Source organism: Lissotriton vulgaris, chromosome 9 (assembly GCF_964263255.1).
Source record: "Lissotriton vulgaris chromosome 9, aLisVul1.2, whole genome shotgun sequence".
Taxonomy (NCBI): Eukaryota; Metazoa; Chordata; class Amphibia; order Caudata; family Salamandridae; genus Lissotriton; species Lissotriton vulgaris.
In genome coordinates, this window is record NC_141697.1 from 458,577,570 (window position 1) to 458,598,049 (window position 20,480).

The following is a 20,480-nucleotide window of genomic DNA, read 5'->3' on the forward strand; positions in this document are numbered from 1 at the left end:
AATGAGTTCCCGATGTACTTATAGAGGAGGGAGTTTTAATAGTGCCTTTCAATTGCCATGGAAGTAAGAAGAAATTTGGGCCAGTCCCCAACGCGTCATCTAAATGACATCTTTATTTATAGTAATACTTCCTCTTCACACCTTGTTTCCTTTGTTTAAAAAAATGCGTTAGGGCGGCTTTCACGTGAGACAAGTTGGTAACGATTTAACTACTACTCGTGTGTTTGTATTTGTAATACCTGTGCTCCGAATTGAAACCTTGTACTTCGTTTAGTAAGGGTGTGCCATCTTAATAACTTACTGCTTACATGTATTCTGCACTTCATTATAAATGAAATTCCTGTAACGTTGCGGACATGTGAATTAAATTACCCTATGGTTGTTTTGTAGTGTTATTTTTGTTCAAAATATAGCACCTCACTCTCAAACACTTGTGATCTTGTGCATTGCAGAGGTCCATTTACAAATTTCCCTTAAGATTTACTTTTTTAGGATTCAGAAAATCCCGCTTCGGATATAAACAATTTTAGATTTCTAGGAAAGCTTCTTATCTCTGTCTTTCCCTATACCTCCTGAAACTATGCAGGTGTGTGGATTACATACCTCCAACATTTCTTAAGCCATATTTGGGATTGCAACTAGGGTGCCAGGTCATTGTATAGACGTTTTAAGGCATGGGTAAAGTGGGCTCTAGCCCTGTCCCCAGTCTTTCAGGAGGCCCCTGATAGATCCGGCTCTGTACTTCATACAGTCCTGCCCTGATGACCTTGAATGATTTTAAACATAGATTGTTTTAAATACCATTTTCTTGTACCACAATGTGTGGGAGTCTATTATCAGACATTTTGCTGAGAAATGACGTTTGTTTCTCAGCACCATGCAACATCAATATAAAAGTTCCTTTGATGATAAATGGCAGTGGTCCGCAGAGATTATTTGCAACAATATTAGTGAACTGTTGCTGCATTACAATATTGAAAACACACATCACTGTCCCTAAATATTAGATGAAAACACATTTTGAATTTTGGACCGGTCTGCATGTGCAGTTGTCTGTGACCTGGCCTTGGAGTGCATGAACATTCTGAAATTGGATCATAAATTCGAAGTTGTTCAGAACAGGGCCCCCAAAATATGCTTGGCCCAGGACCCCTACAATCCTAAAGATGTCTCTGATTGCATATGTTAATGAATCCCCACATAATTACTGCTTTCATTCTCAGTGGCCACTCTTTCAGGAACATTACTTTTCCTACCATTTTCCTAAAATTGCTACTGCCGAAAGTAGTAACTTTGAAGCGTTTTGGCTTTAGTAAGTGGAATTTTCATCTAAAAAATGCTGTTACTTGCAATTCAGTTATGACTACTATATGGATGCCAAATGTTGGTGGCTGTAAGTTCATATGAGTGTAAAATACATTTTGTGGACCGTGTGCCTGTAGCCATAACCACATGACGCTGTTATCTATAGTAAACATTAAGGTTTGCAAAGATCTGTGATGCACAATTCCAGTCCCCCGTTCTTCATCTACAGTGACTTCGAGACTCAAAAGAAATCTTTCGTTTTTCTAATGAATCATTAAGCAACCGCAGCATCTTTCTTCCATCTGTTGCCTTCGCTGATTTCGAGATCAAATGTCTTTGGGAAATTGCTGTTGGAAGTCAAAACCATTTAGTGCTGTGACCAGCACTGATGAAATTATAACTACTTATGATCTGCTTTTATTGGTGGAGAAAAAAAGGCATGTGCTCCTGTTGATGATGTCAATGGGCCAAATATGAAATCGGTTCTAAATATTATACATGTAAACCAGGTTTTTACACGAACTTCTTTGATCTGTGGTCAGATTTCTTTTCTTTTTTTCAGTATATGTCACAACGCCCTAAACTCCATCCATCCTTCGCTATCCGGTCTATAGCACTGCCTTTGCAACCTGGTGCCCAGCCACATTGAACACCCCCGACGAACTGTTCATTGTGCACTTTTATGTACCATTGCTCAGCTGTGCGCCACAAACGTAAGCCATATGGACACCCAATATCGTTGCACGGGCATTGACGTACTCCTCGGTGTCTCTGTTCTCGCCAGTACTTGTTTGCTTTTACTATAATCTCCTGTTTAGCAGTATACATAAAGTAGGCGTTAGCACTTTATTTAAGATTTTTCAGGATCATACATTGCTTACGGTGCCTCCATCAAGCTTTTTAATAATAAGGTGAAATCGGTTTGTTTAAAAAAAAAATACTTATCTCTGCCTGTACCGCGTCACCGGTTATGTTTAGGCATTTTTTTTCAGATCTGTCACAAAAAGCATTAGCGGCGTGCCAACAACATAAGCATAGGCGGGGGACTATGGGTTAACCCTCCCTTCAGCATTGATTCCTTTGTATCATCTCCTTTCAAACCATTTCATTGGTTGAAGAAAGTATCATTCACATTTGGTTGCACCAACAGTGATTTTTCAACCTTGTGTGCTGTTGGCCAAATATGAGGTCTTATTTATGCATATCTTTTAAACCTAATGCTGTTCCTAAATATGATACCTTAGTCCTCCTGCATTTTAACTAAGGGTGATATTTGCACCCTCTTCTGTGTGTATACCTAACGTGTTTTTTTTTCTCATGTGGCTTATGGCCATTCAATTTTAAGCAAAGAGAGCTTTATATCAGACCGGATACTTGTGACCTGATTTTAGAGATCTTAATTTTCTGGCCTGTACAAAACTAGTATTAAATACCACAAACAATGAGCCTTGAAATCTAACATAGAAATAATAATCAGCGATATATACCCTGGTCTAAATAAAGTATGAGACAAGGATATATCACTATGGTTTCTGGGTTGAGCTCTTTAAAACGGGCATATTTTATTTATATTTTAAAAGATTTGTGTTGTCTCATGTAGGTGATGCAGCTTCAGTTTGAATTTTAGCAGTTTGTTTAGGAGACCAGATTAGGAGACCAGATAATATATTTGTGCTCTAGTTAGTAGTAAGCATCTGTAATGAAGTATGGGGAGAGTAACCCTTCTTGAATTATGCCAGTGGGTGGTTGAGTCCTACTTTGGAAAGTCTGCTAGTGTACTGCTTTAGTGTATCTGGACTTGACAGAGAGGTTGGTTGACAACAGAATGCCATCTGGAGGGGCAATAGTGGTTACTTTTAGAGCTGCGGTTTGCTGATAGATAGTATTGTGGCCTGTGCCAGTGTAGGAGTCCTTGTTCCAATGTGTGGTCCAAACTCAATTGATTTGTATGCTTATTATCCAGCCTGGTTTGAAAGTCTCAGGGGTGTGTGCCTCTTTTTTTCAAACTCCTAATCAGGGTTTGAAAAAAAAGAGGCGGATTTAGTGATGTCATAGTCAGTAAAGATTATAGACCTGGAATAAGTGTTAATGTCCATACTCATATTAAAAACTTTTAGGGCCTTTAAGATAACAAATTATGTGATATAGACATGGACTCCTGCGGATTTGATCATGTTATGTAGTTAACACATCTGACTTTAGTAAACTAAAAAAAAACGTGTGATGTTTATATTCTTTGATACTAAGAGATAAAATCATGGTGGTATGTCTTAATTTAAAAATAAATAAAGTATGTGGGTTTTAATAATTCTAACCCAGAAACCATAATGGTCGAGGCATATGGGCTGCAGACCACACACTAGTGCATAGATCACCGTATGGTGGTGGGTCCCGGATGATTACACTTTGTTGTTGTCTTGGAAGAGTCTTTGTTTGGTAGATGACTCCTCCTGTAGAGCATAGTGCGCATGGGCATCGACTCCATCTTCAGATTGCTTTTTTCCGCCATTGGGCTCGGATGTGTTTATCGTTCGGTCCCATTACTGATCTCCTTTCGACTTACAGTCCTACATCATACCATCGGTATCGTCTTCAATCTTAATTCCAGTTACCCGCGGCGAAGAAAGGCTTGCGCTTCTCGATTCCAGCGTTCGTCGGGCCTTTGGCTCATGGAATTAACACTCTTCAAGAAGTGCCCTCAGTGTAAGCATGAGCGAATTTTGCGGATCTCGCGTTCGCGAATTTTGCGGATTTGCGGATTCGCAATCCGCAAAATCCGCGAATTCCCGCGAATTTGCGGATTTTTTTTTTTTTGTGTTCGCCCGTGTTTCTGCCAGTTCGCGAGGGTTTTGTACACTTTCGCAAATTGCGAACTTACCTGTCGGGTCGCAATTTTCGCGAACTTGTTGTTTCTACGTGTCCATCCTGTTTGGGACACTCTTCTTCATCACTGCCACTCTCTGTCACCACTGCCACTCTCTGACTACTCATGCCACCCTCTGGCCCACCCATGCCACCCTCTGTTTCATCACCACACCCTCTGGTTGTCCAGTGTACATTATTTTCGGCAAAGCAAAGCACACCTTCCCTGCCTCAAGTGACCTGAATTAATTTGGGGCTGATTAATGTGTCACAGAATATTTTTTTAGCTGGCACCTGCTTCCTTAGTGCGCCCTGATTAGTGATCTTTGCACTTGCTAAGTGCTTTCATTGTTGCAAAATTAGTTACAACACCTGCCCTGCCCCAACTGACAATAATGAATTAGGGGCTGATTAATGGATTTTAACTTCCAGCCTGGCTCCTGCTTGTCTCCCTTAGCTGTAATTCAGGACCTTTGTGGCATATGTGTAACTATTCTGAGGTTCAGAGCAGGGTCACATAATAGTTTCAACTGGCAACTGAACTCTGGAGGGGCCCCTCAGGAAGCACTACAGGAAATGGTTACTAATGATGAGCCTGAACTTTTGAACCTGGTAAGTAGTTACTTTCAGTTTTGCTAAAATCGTATTTCTGCAATTTTGCACTTATTCGCGGGGCGCGAACTCACGCGAACAGTGCGAGCAGTGCGAGCAAAATCCGCTGCTCGCGGATTTGCGGATTTTGCGGGAGATTCGCAAATCTCGCGGATTGCGGATTTCCCGAAAATCCGCAAAATCCGCGAGCGGAACGGATTTTCCGCCCATGCCTACCTCAGTGTGGAAATAGATTCCCAAACACTGATCTACATGAGGTGTGCAATCTGTGCTTGTCCCCAGAGCACGAGAGTCGAGATTGCCAGGCCTGCTCTTCGTTCAGGTCCGAATAAAACATCTGAGACCATCGAGCTCGAAGAGTCCTGCCGCAGTCCTCTTCATCCACACCAGATCTCATCATAGACAATGCTACAAACGATCTAGAGTCCGGAGAACAACAGCAGGATGACATTGTTTCTGTAGCAAAGGATTTAGCTTCCGGAGCCGAAGGACAATCCGAAGACGACGATCTTCTTCCAGCTGGTCAACAGGTTGTGAGTACAAGCGTCGACTATGTTCACACCCCATACCGGGACAGGCTTCTGTTCCACATCCGGGTCCAGGTGCACACCGACTAAAGACTTCCGACGCCCCGCCTTCTGGCTCGGCAACGAAGAATCCTAAAAAGCCTCCAGGCGACTTGGTCCCGACAAGCAAAAGGTCCTCAGACGGAAACTAACTCCGGCACCAAAGCAACCCTCAGTACCGAAACCGGTCGAGCCAAAAACAAGCTCAGGACCAAAAGCAGTTCACAAGCCTATCGAACCGCAGCCAACTCCGGTTCGGAAGAAAGTCAACCCAAAATCCACTTCGGCACTGAAACACACTTCAGCACCAAAAGTTGTCGATCTGAAACGTGCTTCGGAATCAATAATTCCGGATCCGAAAACATCCGATCCGAACAAGAGGCACGCCACCAAGTCTTCGGAACCGAAACCAAGATCTGCTCCAAAGACTGCAATAGACACTGCAAAACCTTCTAAGCAATTTGTCCCCAAGCAAGACAAGTCGGTGTGGAAAAAGGATAGTTCCACAGAATAGCTTTTCCGCCCAGATCCAAAACAAAAGACTCTTCGTATTCATCCAAAGACTGGACATATAATTACAGTGCCTGAAAAGAGGAAAATGGACTCTCCTAAGCCACCTCCAGTTCCTCTTAAAGAACATGCTCAAACTTCCCCCATAAGATTTCCTTCACCACTGCCAGAGCTACTACTGGACATTTCCCCTGCACACTCACCATATACCATGCACAGCCCTGCACCAGAGGATGATGATGATGAAGATAATTATTCACAAGGGGTAGAGATTAAGCAACCCATAGATGACACAGATGACCCAGACAATATTCCTGGGCCATCAGATGATCCCTGGGAAGATTATAACGCGCCAGATGCACCAGATATGCCACAAGATGACGCATACCCTTATAGGCCATCTCCTCCAGATGAGACTATAGGGTTTACGCAACTTATTCATAAGGCAGCCACCTTTCATGGGGTGGATTTACACACTGATCCAGTAGAGGAAGACTTCCTTATGGGTACGTTACTATCATCACATAAAACCACAACCACATTACCAATACTTAAGGGAGTGGTAAAACATGCACCAGAGGTATTCAAGGACCCCGTCAGAGCCAGGGTAATTAACCCCAGACTAGAAAAGAAGTATAAAGCAGCTCCAACTGACCCAGCAAACATCAAAGGCCAGTTGCCATTAGACTCATTAGTAGTCTCAAACGCTAGGAAAAGAGCTAACTAGCAGACAACAGGGGATGCTCCACCCCCTGATAAGGAGTCCAAGCTTTTAGATGCTTCAGGAAAACGCACCATCTCACAAGCAGCCAATGTCTGGAGAATTGCTAACACTCAAGCACTGTTACCAAGATATGATCGAGCTCATTATGATGATCTAGAAACACTTATGCAACATTTGCCAGAACAATATAAAGCCAAGGCTTCTGACTTAATACAAGAAGGCAAGGTAATTTCCAATACCTCAATCCGTTGTGCATTAGACACAGCCTCTAGAGCAATACATACAGGTGTATACTGTTACGTAGACATGCCTGGTTACGCATCTCTGGGTTCAAACCAGAGGTACAGACCAGTATCCTGAATTAACCTTTTGACCAGCAACATCTTTTTGGTCCAACAGTTGATAATGCACTAGAGAAAATGAAAAAAGATAAGGACACAGCAAAATCCATGGGAGCCTTACAAACTCAGACTCCCTGATCGCCTTTTTATCGCTCGTTTTACAGGGGCGCCTCCAAAGGGTTTCAAACAGACAATGCCTCCTCTTCTTATAAAGCGCCCACCCAATCCTCGCCCAATGAAGGTTATTACAGAGGAGGATATAGAGGTAACAATGCTAAAGGTAGAGGCAGAGGTAACAACAACCGCAATGCCTCCACTCCTAGACCGTGACTTCCCTCCCCTCTCCCCAGACCATTCCACTCCTGTCGGGGGGAGAATACAACAGTTCCTACCTGTCTGGAACTCCATCACCACAGACAGGTGGGTGAGACAATTAGTTCAGTCAGGTTATTGCCTGGAGCTCACTTCCACTCCTCCAACAATACCACCCAGACAGCGTCCCATGTCACAGGAGCATCTCATTCTCCTAAAACAAGAGGTTGCATCTCTACTGCAAAAGAATGCAATAGAACCAGTCCCAGTACACCATCAACACACAGGAGTTTACTCCCTATACTTATCCCCAAAAAGTACGATTCCCTCAGACCTATACTAGACTGGAGACCCCTAAATCTTTACATACAGTCCGACCACTTCCATATGGTCACATTACAGCAGGTTCTACCTCTGTTAAAACAAGGCGACTTCTCAAGGACGCCTACTTCCATATTCCCATCCATCAAGCTCACAGAAAGTACCTTCAGTTCGAACTAGACGGTCAGCATTACAGTTCAAAGTACTACCTTTCGGAGTAACTGCAGCACCTCGAGTTTTCACAAAGTGTCTAGCAGTAGTAGCAGCACACTTAAGAAGGGACAACATTCATGTCTTCCCATACCTAGACCACTGGCTAATAAAATCCAAGTCATACCACCAGTGCGTGCAGCACATGCAGCAGGCCATCTGCCTGCTACACAAGCCAGGCTATACAGTAAATCAAGAAAAGTCACATCTCCAACCATTCCTGTCTCAATAGTATCTGGGTGCCACAATAGATACCTCCAAAGCAATTGCATCACCCAATCCAGCAAGGATACAAAGTATGTAAGCTCTTGTACAAAAATTCCAGCCACAACACTCACTACCAGCTCGAGTGTTCATGCAATTAATTGGAATGATGGCATCTTCATAGTGCCACACGCAAGACTCCATATCGGCCCCCTGCAAGAGTGCTTAGCAAGCCAATGGAACCAGGCTCAACAACAAATAACAGATCTGGTGGTGGTGGACGACTGGACGCATCGCTCTCTGCAGTGGTGGAACACCAAAAACCTTTCCAAGGACCGATCGTTCATAGAGCCAGTTCCGCAGGTGGTGCTAACCACAGACGCATCGCTCACTGGCTGGGGAGCGCATTTGGAAGAGCACACAGTACAGGGCACATGGACACCGCAACAAAAGATACTCCACATAAATCATCTGGAGTTGCTAGCCATTTTTCTAGCTCTTAAAACCTTTTCAACATTACCTATCAGGTAAGGCTGTATTAGTCCGTACCGACAATATGACAGCAATGTATTACATCCAAAAACGGGGAGGAACACTCCTTACAGCTCTCTCGGCTGGCGCAGAGCAAATGAAGGTGGGCCATTCCTCAAAATATCTTTCTGTTGGCAGAACATCAGCCAGGAGTTCACAATCAAGTTGCGGATCTGTTAAGTCATCAAAAACAACAGATACACGAGTGGGAACTTCATCCACAAGTTCTTCTACCTTTCTTTCACAAGTGGGGCCAACCAGAGATAGATCTGTTCGCCACACACCGCAACTCCAAATGCCCAAGCTTCGCCGTGAGATATCCACACCCATTGTCCAGGCAATGCGATATGGATGAGTTGGTCAAACAAATTTGCGTATGCTTTTCCACCTCTCCCACTCATTCCGTTAGTGGTACGCAAGCTACAGCAACATTCCCTCACATTGATTCTCAAAGCACCAACGTCGGCAAGACAACCGTGGTACACCACACTACTAGAACTCTCAGTAGTACCACATCAAAAATTAAAACTCTCTCTACATCTACTGACATAGAACCATGGAGAGATCATACATCCGGACCCCATGCAGCTCAACCTAGCAATTTGGCTCCTGAGGTCTTAGAATTTGGATACCACAATCTTCGGCCTGATTGCATGAATGTTATAAAAGAAGCTAGACGTCCTACCACTAGAGCATGCTATGCAGCCAAGTGGAAAAGGTTTGTTGTGTATTGCGCAAATAACAACATTAACCCACTAGATGTTTCTATCCAAAACACCATATGTTACCTGCTCCATCTACAAAGATGTAGTTTGGCATACTCCTCAATCAGGTTACATTTTGCTGCTATAGCAGCTTACCTTCAAAACAGACAACATCTGTCATTATTTAGAGTACCCGCCATCAAATCATCTATGGAAGGACTCAAAAGAATAATTCCTCCCAGGGTGCCACCCTCCCCTGTATGGAATCTAAATATTGTTCTCACTAGACTTATGGGTCCTCCATTTAAACCCTTGCATAAGTGTGAATTACAGTTCCTTACATGGAAAGTTGCTTTTTTAATTGTGATTACCTCACTCAGAAGAGTAAGTGAGATCCAGGCATTAACAATTCAAGAACCATTCCTACAACTCCATCACAACAAAGTGGTTCTTAAAACAAACCTGAAATTCCTTCCAAAAGCCATTTCACCTTTCCACCTCTATCAATCTATTGAGTTGCCAGCATTCTTCCTTCAACCACAGACGGTTGCTGAAAGAGCTCTCCATACATTAGATGTAAAAAAGAGCACTCCTCTACTATATTGATAGGACAAAAACATTTTGTAAAACAAAACAATTGTTTGTGTCCTTTTCTCCTCCACATAAATGTAATCCTATTTCAAAAGCTGGGCTTGCAAGGTGGATGGTTAAATGCATTCAAATTTGTTACCAAAAAGTAAAACGCACTCTATCCATTCCCCCTAGGGCTCATTCCACCCGTAAATTAGGGGCATCTATGGCATTTCTAGTAAATATTCCCTTAGATGATATCTGCAAAGCAGCTTCATGGTCTACACCGCACACATTTACAAACACTACTGTGTAGATGTGCAGGCAAAACAAGCTACTGTGGGCCAGGCTGTACTCAAGAAATTATTTCAAACTACTGCAACAGATACTGGTGGTCCCCGCTAAGGGAGAGAACTGCTATGCAATCAATGCACTAGTGTGTGGTCTGCAGCCCATATGCCTCGAATGGAAAATGCTACTTACCAGTATGCATCTGTTGTTGGCATGTAGGGCTGAAGAGCCATACACGCCCACACACCTCCCCGGCTACCTATATCTGTTCCAGTAATATCTTAATTAGATACACTAGACATGGACATCTTTTTCTGTACTCGTACAACTCCATCATTTCCCCAATGGCGAAAAACAATCTGAAGATGGAGTCGTTGCCAATGCGCACTATGCTCTACAGGCGGAGTAATTTACCAAACAAAGACTCTTCCAAGACAACAACAAAGTGTAATCATCAGGGCCCACCACCAGATGGCGATCTATGCACTTGTGTGTGGCTCTGCAGCCCTACATACCAAGAACAGATGCATACTGGTAAGTAGCATTTTCCCTCTCTCTCCCGTAATCAGGGCTTTAAGTGGGCTGGGATTTCACTGGTGCTGAGCACCAGGAGTTTTTTTTAAAGGGGGCCTCGAAACTGGTCCCTATCGGGCTCTGTCAGGTGGACTGCAGTGACAGCAGGTACATTGATATGCGCTGCCTACACTCCTCACTTCTCACTAGTGGAGAAGTTACGGCATGAAGTCATGCCAGGTGAGCGTTGTAGGGGAAGGGAAATCCTTTAAGAGAGTCATTTTCTGTCTCTTAATTTCCCTTTTTTCTTTTTGAAACTCAGGAGCAGCAACATTGTTGTGGTGTCACCAGGGCTTTAAGTGGAAGCTTTTTCAATATTACATACAAGCCATAGTTGCTGATTATTTATCTTCTGCAACTGACAACAATTGACAGAGCCAATAGCCCTGGCTTATTGTAGGTATGATGTTACTTGTTATTGTATCATATACCTGGATGCAATGACAGAAACAGTAAAATACAAGTCGGGAGGCACACTATACTAAGCACAGATTTTTAGCCTATGTAAGCCACGCCCTTTATTACATTGGCCACGCCCCTTTGATAGGACACCCCCCCCCCCCCCCCAGTTTTTTCATCTCACTTAAAGCCCTCCCGTAAGCACTAACCTACTGGAACGGTGATCGTAAATAACTTTGTAAGAAAGTGTGTTATTAATTGGGGTGGATAGGAGCCAATCACAAGAAGTAAGGCCACAAATTATTTGGGTAAGAAACAGCTTCAATAATTTAAATCCCCGCCCCCCCCGCTCAACTAATTTCTAACAGTATAGTAAAATGACACAAAAATTACAATAATCCGATAGAGTGAACTGGGGATATTTTTTTTTCAAGATTTAAGGCAAAAACCGCCAACCAGAAACCATTACTTTCAGTTCACTGGTATTAAGACACTATTTCAGAATGACCACAATGGAACGGAGGTCAGCTCCCCATAAGCGGGTCATTTCAGTTAAAGATTTTTCCTTGTGACTGAGGACCTCATTTGGATCTCGGCGGATGGGTTACTCCGTCTCAACAGCGGCAGATATCCCAACCGCCGAAATATAAATCCCGTTATATATACTATGGGATTTATATTTCAGCAGGTGAGATATCTGTCACCGTTATGACAGAGTAACCGTTCGCCGAGATCTAAATCAGGCCCTTAATCTTTGGAACAGAAGTTGAAATCCTCCTTTGGCCAAGGTCGCAGTCAGTATCTGGTGTAGTTTTCTCAAAGCTGGAGAGCCATTGGTGCAGTTGATGCTCTTGGTTTTGCGGGGAAAAGCTCAGAGCGGAAATTTTTTATTTTCATGGCCACCAAAGTCCTTTTGTCATCTTAATACTTTTCACACCTTCACCCGGTCATGATTTCTACCTTTGGGCTTATTTTCTTTATTATACCTCAAAATCCTCCACTGGGGCAAACCTGGAGCTATATCAGACCAAGTCCTCTCAGAGTCAGACACCTTTGCCCCATGGTCCTACAGATGCTCTGAGGTTCTTGGAAGACCAAAATGTTTCGAAGTATCACATTTTTAAACTTTCTGGGGTAGCTACTCTTGGTCAAGTCTGACCTTTGGGACTGCCCTTAAGGGCCTCCATTAAAGACCACCAGCAAGGTTCAGTCCAGTTTCACTTTTTACTGGTCATGGTCACTCCAGGAATACAAAATCTTTAACTTTTTAAAAGTCACTTTCTTTAAGTATTTATTACAAATCTGACTACACCATTGAATTGTATTTTTATTAAACATGAAAAAGGGTGGTTGAACTATTTCTGTAGCTTGTCCCAGACCAAAGTTAGCAGATTAGCAGATTTATAATGTTAATGTGAACTTTTGTTTTTTTCATATAACTAATGCCATTTTACATTGAAAGTAGCTTTTGGGGTCTAGTCACTGTACATGCAAGTACCAAATTCTTGCATATACCACTTTTAAAGCCAGGTACCATACCTTGTTAACTACAAGGTCTTAGGGGTTATGTATTTAGCATTTTAAAGTAGGATTCTTTCCTGTCAAAAAACAGTTATTTTGACAGGTTTGCCTACAGGTTTATAAAGCTACAGGAGTCATGCTATACAGGTAACCCTGAAGCAATGTTTTTCTTGTCAGCCTAGTGGAAGGCAAAACATCTGCTGCAGTCCACAGGTGACATTTCACTTTTCATGCCACTGGGGTATTTCCCTGCTGCCTGCCCCATATACTATGACCTCATTGTAAAGTTCAGTATGTCAATTGGGTATTGATTAGCCAATATTCCCATGTTTTGGGGGTCAAAGCACATACACTGGGGCTTATAATGCTGCAGGGGCAGAGGTAAACAGCGAGTGCAAGTCTGCAAAAAAATGGAGATGAAAATACAAAAGGAGGTACTTTCTCACAACCCCTTTACATGACACTTGATACACCTATTTTTAAAACACTCAACACACATCAACCTCCGTGCTTCAGAGCATTCCTCTGTGCACATTGTCTCAGTTACACACAAAAATACTGTGTGATCACTGATCCCACAACACACCTGTCTCCTTAGCTTGAAATCCTAGACTCAGTCAGGGAACTATAAACAAGTACCTTATCTCCACCTGGTGACCCATCTTTTACACATCTCGCTAATCCTGTCAACTAGAATAGTCGGTCTGCAGCCTTTCAGACAACTTCGTTATTTGTTCTCATTTAAGACTGCAACCTTGCTGTTGTTGCATTCTCAGACACCTCTTCCGACATACCCAGGCTGACTAGATTTTCAGAACGAAAAACCGGGATGAACACAAACCTAGAAATAATACTAAATGTTCGATTAGGACCAATTAAGTGCCAGGGCTTTTCACACACTCTTTCAAAATAGAATATTCCCTCCCCTTTCTGTAAAGAGCTCTAGGGTCAGGCTGCTGGGGGGGGGGGGGCAGCATGCACAAACTTAAATCCTTCTGTGCTGCTTGAATGAGGTGAGACTGCACAGCAGGCATTCTAAACAAGTGAACTTCTGTCCTCAATTTTTTAGAGAGGCCCGGTTGAAATGTGAGTCTGCACTACACTGCGGTTAATGTGCAGGTTCACCAGACCCTCTCTTAAAAACGGGGGTATATTTTTGTTTAGAAGAAAGTGTCTGGACGCCAGGACATTCCTTTGACAAAAACGGGACTCTCCAGGCGAATCCGGGACGCCTGGTCACGTTATGCATTCCACTAAACTAGCACAAGAAGGTGACATCCTCCACCTTTAGAGAATAGAAACTCCTGGGGTGGAGGGTTGCCTGTATCCACAAGGAGTCTCTTTCAAAATGATTAACTCTTAAAACCTCCTCCTTGTTTCAGTCCCTCGCTTGATATTACAAACCCCAAATTTCAACCACTGAGCATGAACTTCCTATTTTGTCGACCCACTGAGCAGACATTGTGCAGATTTCAACCTCCACTGAGACAAAAACAAAGAGGCCTACAAATACCTCTTCAAAATCTTGCTACTGGACAGCCATCTACTATATCATCTAAGTGTCCTTATACAAAATAAGAGCTATAGCCAAGACATGATTGTCCTAAAGGGACACCACACACAAATCTTTCTCCTTGTCCAATTGGATGTATCAGATTCGTTCCTCCTTCCTTTCAAAATCCTTATCTTGTCTCTCATTTTAATAGAAGTTCAACTAATAGATGCCCAGGGAGAGCTTCAAAGGTTTTTAATTTATCTTCTTAACTTGGATTTTTTTATTGAGTAAGGCTTTAGCAAACTCTGGCCTTGCTGGCGATGAATCATACTGAACCTGATTAAACCAATTCTAACTTGAAGTGGTTGATGACATTCAATGCTCACCTCTGCCATCTTGCGGTGTTGAAATTAAAGACTCTTCCCATGTCTTTGGTAAGCAGTTTAGTGACTCTGAGGTAAAGTGTGGCTTGTTTTATTGTAATCTCTTTTCATTTCATTGATCCAAACAACTGTGCTCGAGATACAACGATTTATTATGATTTGTGTATTGCTCCCTCCCAGATCCACAAAGTATTGGAGGCCGTGTCACTATACTTGTTCAGGCTTTTCATTGAATTAACAACTTTACCTTGGATATTTGCTTTTTCAGGGCTACTAATTGTTTATGCTGACTGCATAACCGAGCTGGCAAAGCATGTCGTTGATTATTAAATCTTGGGTCTTAAGTAAATTCCATGTCATTTTGGAATTGGTAAACAAGATCTATTGATTTAATTGTATTTATAGTGCATGTTTTTTTGACGATTGACAAATATCTTGAACCGCCTCTAGAAGCACAGGATTCTTAAACAAATTCTTAATATTAATGGCATATTGTTCACTATTTTAGTATATGATTGTGAAGGCCTGTCTGCATGCCAAGCATCCAGTGATACCCGCAAGGCTGGTCAGGGTTGTTTGTTCCCAGTGGTTACTATATGCTTTAACATTATCAAGGGCCTCAGAAGGTTCTTCGACCTCCTCCCTCTGACAGCCAGAAAGACGGTAGCAGTGGCCCTCATCACGTCCCGTCTGGATTATTGTAACAGCATCTACGCAGGCTCCAACAAAGCTGTTCTGCATAAACTGCAGATGGTTCAGAACGCTGCCGCCCGCCTAGTGCTGAGACTTCCCAGGAAGTCATCTGCCTCAGCAGCACTTAGAGCCCTGCACTGGCTACCTATCCACAAGAGTGTTATTCAAAATCTTACTAATCACTTTCAGAGCCTACCACCAGTCGGGTCCCACCTATCTGTCCCAAAGGTTTGGAAGATATACTCCCTTCCGCTCACTCAGATCTTCCAACTTGAACCTATTGGTGGTCCCCAGATTCAGACTCACAACAAAAGGAGGAAAATCCCTAGGAGTGTTGGGAGCCAGAGCCTGGAACAAACTCCCAGCCCACATGCGTCTGATCCCCTCAGAGAACCTGTTTCGAAAGGCCCTCAAAACCTGGATCTTTAATGCCTCTGACACCTTTTGTCTAGCGCTAATTTAACCCCCTCACCTCACAAATTACTTACAGGTCCACTAATTTCCCCCTCTCCTGGTGCTAGGAAGTGTCCCTATTTCTCCTCTGTTTGACACGTTATTACTAGCGCCAAGATGCTCCATGGAGTGTAAGTCGCGCTTTATAAATGCCAAATCAAATCAAATCAATATGTGTACACTCTTCATGGGGTCGGTGGACTTCTCTCCTAACTTTGGTATAGTTGGTGGTCACTGGACACTGGCTATGGTGGGTTCTTGTGTTTATCACTAATGTTGAAGTGTACTTTAATTTGAACACCAGTTTACTCCCTTTGTACACTTAACTCTCAGGAGTAGCAAGCAGGCCAAGTTTCCAAGGAGTAATGGAGGGGTTGGAACTGGCAAAGATGCCACATAGGGTGCTTTCGTGTTTCAAGATGGCCATTGTAGCTCTGCCATAGTTTCTTGACGTCACTAAGCACAAGGCTTGAAAGATCAGGTTTGAGCCTAGGTGGTTGACAATGCAGAAAAAGTAAAACTTCGAAGTAATACCCCACCCCTCCCCAAATTAAGAGAGGTCCTACTCTTATGTCAATACTGAAGATTCGGAGTGCCAGATGAAAATACACAAAGTGTTGGTGTACAGTTATTGTGTCAAGATGCTTTCCTAGTTACATCCTCTTCGATAATCTCAGAGGCTTTGTACGACTGTGCCCTATTTTCCAAGGTCGCTTTACCAACTGCAATCCTTAAATCTGTCTATTAAGGTTTCCCTTTGCCATATATAATTTTACACGAACAATTATTTTACGTACCACGTGTTTTTTTCCGCGGTCTTGCCTTTTGGTGAAATATAAACGAACGCATTTTGCGAAACTAGGTTGGATGAAAGGGTGAGTTGGCCCCGTCCGGTTTCGAACGTGAGACATTTAGCTTGTGCACAGATTTCATAACGACCACTCACTCCCTGGGAGATCTCGCAACTTTGACCTGGAAAAAAAACCATCTCCTCTCCTGTAACGCAAGTGGGAAATCTAGACCTCTGTGTGACCCACATACTGCTGGATGGTGTTACACATCCGCGGGCGAGTTTATCCGGTGTTTTCTCGTGGAACCGCACGCACCCCTGAAGCACAGACCTCTCGTGCACCGGTACATCTCACAATGTCCTCGTTGAGAAACGGCGTATACAGAAAACAATAACCCCTTTTGTTTTAAAGCATCTTTTGCATCTGGGACCAAATGCAAGGTATCTACACGGGGTCGCAACAGTCGCAGGGAAAAGGCTATAAACACTGTTTTGTTGTGTATGATTTTTAAACACGGTTTCTCTATTGTCGCTCTGGTTTACTGCAACCTCAGTCACACGATTTATATATTTAGCAATAGTATTTCTATAGTTTTTCCCTACCACTTGCGAGGCCCGAGGCGCTCTCAGATAGTTGGGCAGTCACAGCAGCGTCACATCAGTTACCCACGGCTCCGGAGTGTATTGTGGGGCGACGAAAGGAGATGTTCGGTGTATAATCTCTAATGCCAAAATAAGGTAATCTCCGCTGCGCGGATGAGAATGTGGTGTGCGTCAGCTGTCGCTCGCGCCCAAGCCCCGTCTATTAATACCCTGCTCCTGGGAAGCTCTTCGCATTGTATTCATCTCTGTTGCGCATGCTCAGAATTAACCACTTTAACTCTGTTGTGAAATTCCTTAACGTGGCCTCCACATGCAAACCTGTACGCTTTGGAACAAATTCAGCACAAAGTCCCCGAGGAGGCACTGAAGGTAAGACAGCGCACGTTTTATTTCATTGAGGTGGCTGCACTTGGAAAGGGCCGCTTGTTGCATTTGGCCGGAGTGCATGTTTCGCGGCCGCTTGTCGAGTACACATTAGCTAATCCCGCAAGTATGTTGTGCCCGCGCGCACAAGCAAATACTAACGGCATCTTGTGTGGCTCTGCCTGCTAGCGTGCAATTTTGAGTTTGTGCTGCCAAGAAAAAACGTATTTCAAACTAATGAAGCCGTTACCGTTGTGCTTGTAATGTGTGATGTAACAATGAAACCATTGAGAAGTAATTATTGATGTTATGTTTGATACCTACATAATTATTTGCCACACTAGGAGATTGAAGACCTCCCACTTGGGCCTACACTCGAAGAGAGGGCTCCTACTTCTGTCACTCTATCCCTCCTTCCAATAACTTTGACAGTACCTACTTGTGTTCAAGGAAATGAATGTACCAAAATGGCAGGGGCAGGGGAAGTGCTAATATGTACACATTGACCTCACATGGCAGCACAAGAAGTGACATTGCACGAACTATGATAATATGACATCTCAGGATGTGGTGTAGGATGGCCGTTGACCTCTCTACAGTCAATATACATTTAATAAAATGATTTTTTTTAAGTTACCAAAGCATGTAGAAGTGTTTTGTTGTGCAGCTAAGAAATGCAATAGGTGCCGCCAACACATACCCAGATACATATTATATTGGTAAATACAACCCCACACATCAATTACAGCGTCAAGAAAGCCAATTTGAGCCAATGTCTAGACACTGCCTTCATATCCTCACTCGTAGCTTTAAAAACCCAGGTACAGTCTCAGTTGCCCAAGCACAATCATCATGTGACCAGGCATTACTCTAAATGTTTAACCAGAGTTCCCAAACACAACTACTTTGTAACCAGGCATAGCTTTATGTGGCCAGTCATAGGGTGAAATCACCAGGCTCAACAATTTTTATGCCCAGGTATGCCCTTAACTGCTCAGTGAGGTTTGGGAAGAATGCAGATGTTATATACTCACACTGTAGAGAACAGAGACATCTCTTAGGTTACAGAATCCAGACACCTTTAAACTATAGGATGCAGAACTTGCCCTAGGCTTACGCAGACTTTTCTTTCGGCTTCACACAGTAGAACTACTCCTGAGGATACATTTCAGACAAAAATGCTCTCTTCGGTTACGAGGATATTAGACTGAGCATTTGGGCAGCAGCCTTGGTCTTTCAATCAATCAATCAATCGGGTGTTAAGCGCAACTACTCACCCGTAAGGGTCTCAAGGCGCTGAGGGGTCGGGGGTGGGGGGTCGCAGGTTCCAGTCGATCAAGGAGGGGGTCTGTCGAAGAGCGAGGTTTGGAGGTTTCTTGCGAAGATGGGGAGCGATGTCTGTTTGTGGTGGAGCGGAAGGTCGTTCCAGCTTCTGGCCGCAAGGCAAGGAGAAGGAGCGACCTCCTGATCTGGTCTTTCTGGTGCGGGGGACCAAGGCGTAGGAGAGCTGGGCTGATCGTAGGGTCCATTCAGGTGCGTGGAATTTGAGTCGGACGTTCAGGTGTGCTGGTCCGGTGTCGTGGAGGGCCTTGTGAGCGCGGGTTACCATCTTGTAGGTGACTCTAGCTTTGATGGGGAGCCAGTGGAGTGTGCGCAGGAGCTGGGAGACGTGGCAGTGTCTTGGCAGGTTGAGGACCAGTCTTGCGGCGGCGTTTTGGATGTTCTGTAGCTTGCGGGTGAGGTTTTTGTTTTTTCCGGCATGGTGTGTTGCTGTAGTCGAGCCTGCTGGTGACTAGGGCGTGAGTGATGGTCTTTCTGTGTTCGAGGGGGATCTATTTTGAAGGTCGTACGTAGGAGGCAGAGGGTGTGGAAGCAGGAGGATGAGACGGAGGTGATCTGGCAGTCCATTTTGAGCTCTGAGTCCAGAATGATTCCCAGGTTACTCGAGCAGTCTGGGGGGGTAGGCGGGCTTCCGAGGGCGGGGGGCTACCGGGTGTTGTTCCAGGCATCTGGGTTGGGGACCGTGATGATTACTTCAGTTTTGTTTGTGTTTAGTTGTAGGCAGCTGTTTTTCATCCATTTGGCGACGGCTTCCATACCTTCTTGAAAGTTGTGTCTGGCGGTGCTGGGTTCATTGGATAGGGAGAGGATGAGTTGGGTGTTGTCTGTGTATGACACAATGTTGAGTCCGTAGGTTCTGCCGATGGGAGCGAGCGGACCCATGTAGACGTTAAAGAGCGTAGGGCTGAGGGCGGACCACTGGGTGACTCCGCAGGTGGTAGGTGTAGGGTCCGAGAGGAAAGGGGGGGGGAGTCTGACACACTGCGTTCTGCTGGAGAGGAAGGAACGGATCCGGTCGAGGGCCTTATCTTGGATCCCTGCGTCATGGAGTATGCGTATTATTGTTAGGTGAGAGACTGTTTCTATCTCCGCTGAGAGGTCGAGGAGGATGAGGGCTGCTGTTTCTCCTTTGTCCAGTAAGGTGCAGATGTTGTTTGTTGCGGCGAGAAGGGCAGTTTACGTACTGTGTTTTTATCTAAAGCCTGATTGGGAGTAGTCGAGGATGTTGTGCTTTTTGATGAATGTGGTGAGTTGGCTGTTGATGGTTTTCTTGATGACTTTCACTGGGAACGGGAGCAGGGAGATGGGTCTGTAGGTCTTTGGGTTACACAGACCGTGTAATCTGAGGCCTAGGACAATAGATTTATCCATGAAGTTAAACATTTTCTAGTGCCTCAGTCTTTACAGGCAGAGGTGTCTGCTGGGTAACACAGATCTTGCAGACTGAAGCATCAGACAGCAGTGCTCTCCATTAAGTTACTTGGTTCTCAAAGACTTGAAATGCCAATGCAAGAGTTAAACATAGTTACTTACAGGCCTAGGCATCAGGCAGCAGATTATCCCCAAGGTTAAAAAGATCATTCAGGCTCAGGCCATCAGAGTTACTCCTTGGGTTACACAGATTGTACAGGCCCAGCCTTCAAACAGCAGGACAGTCCACAAGGTTATGCAGATATCAAAAGCTCAAGCCTCAAACAGAAACTGTCCATCAAGTTGAACAGACATTGGTGGCTCAAGGTTTGGAGCGCAGAGTTTTTTACGCACAGAATTTTCAGGCTCAGGTTTCAGACTTCAGAGGTTTCT

General features: G+C 44.0%; 1 protein-coding gene across 2 annotated transcripts in view; it reads left to right on the plus strand.

Annotated features, from left to right (window-relative positions):
• CEP170B (centrosomal protein 170B) overlaps nucleotides 1–20,480 on the plus strand; it is a 415,026-nt gene that overhangs the window by 172,560 nt on the left and 221,986 nt on the right. For both annotated transcript variants that reach the window (XM_086937908.1, XM_086937909.1), the window contains exon 5: nucleotides 17,284–17,342. In XM_086937908.1, the coding sequence (XP_086794034.1) occupies nucleotides 17,284–17,342 (59 nt within the window). The remainder of the gene's footprint in view (nucleotides 1–17,283; nucleotides 17,343–20,480) is intronic.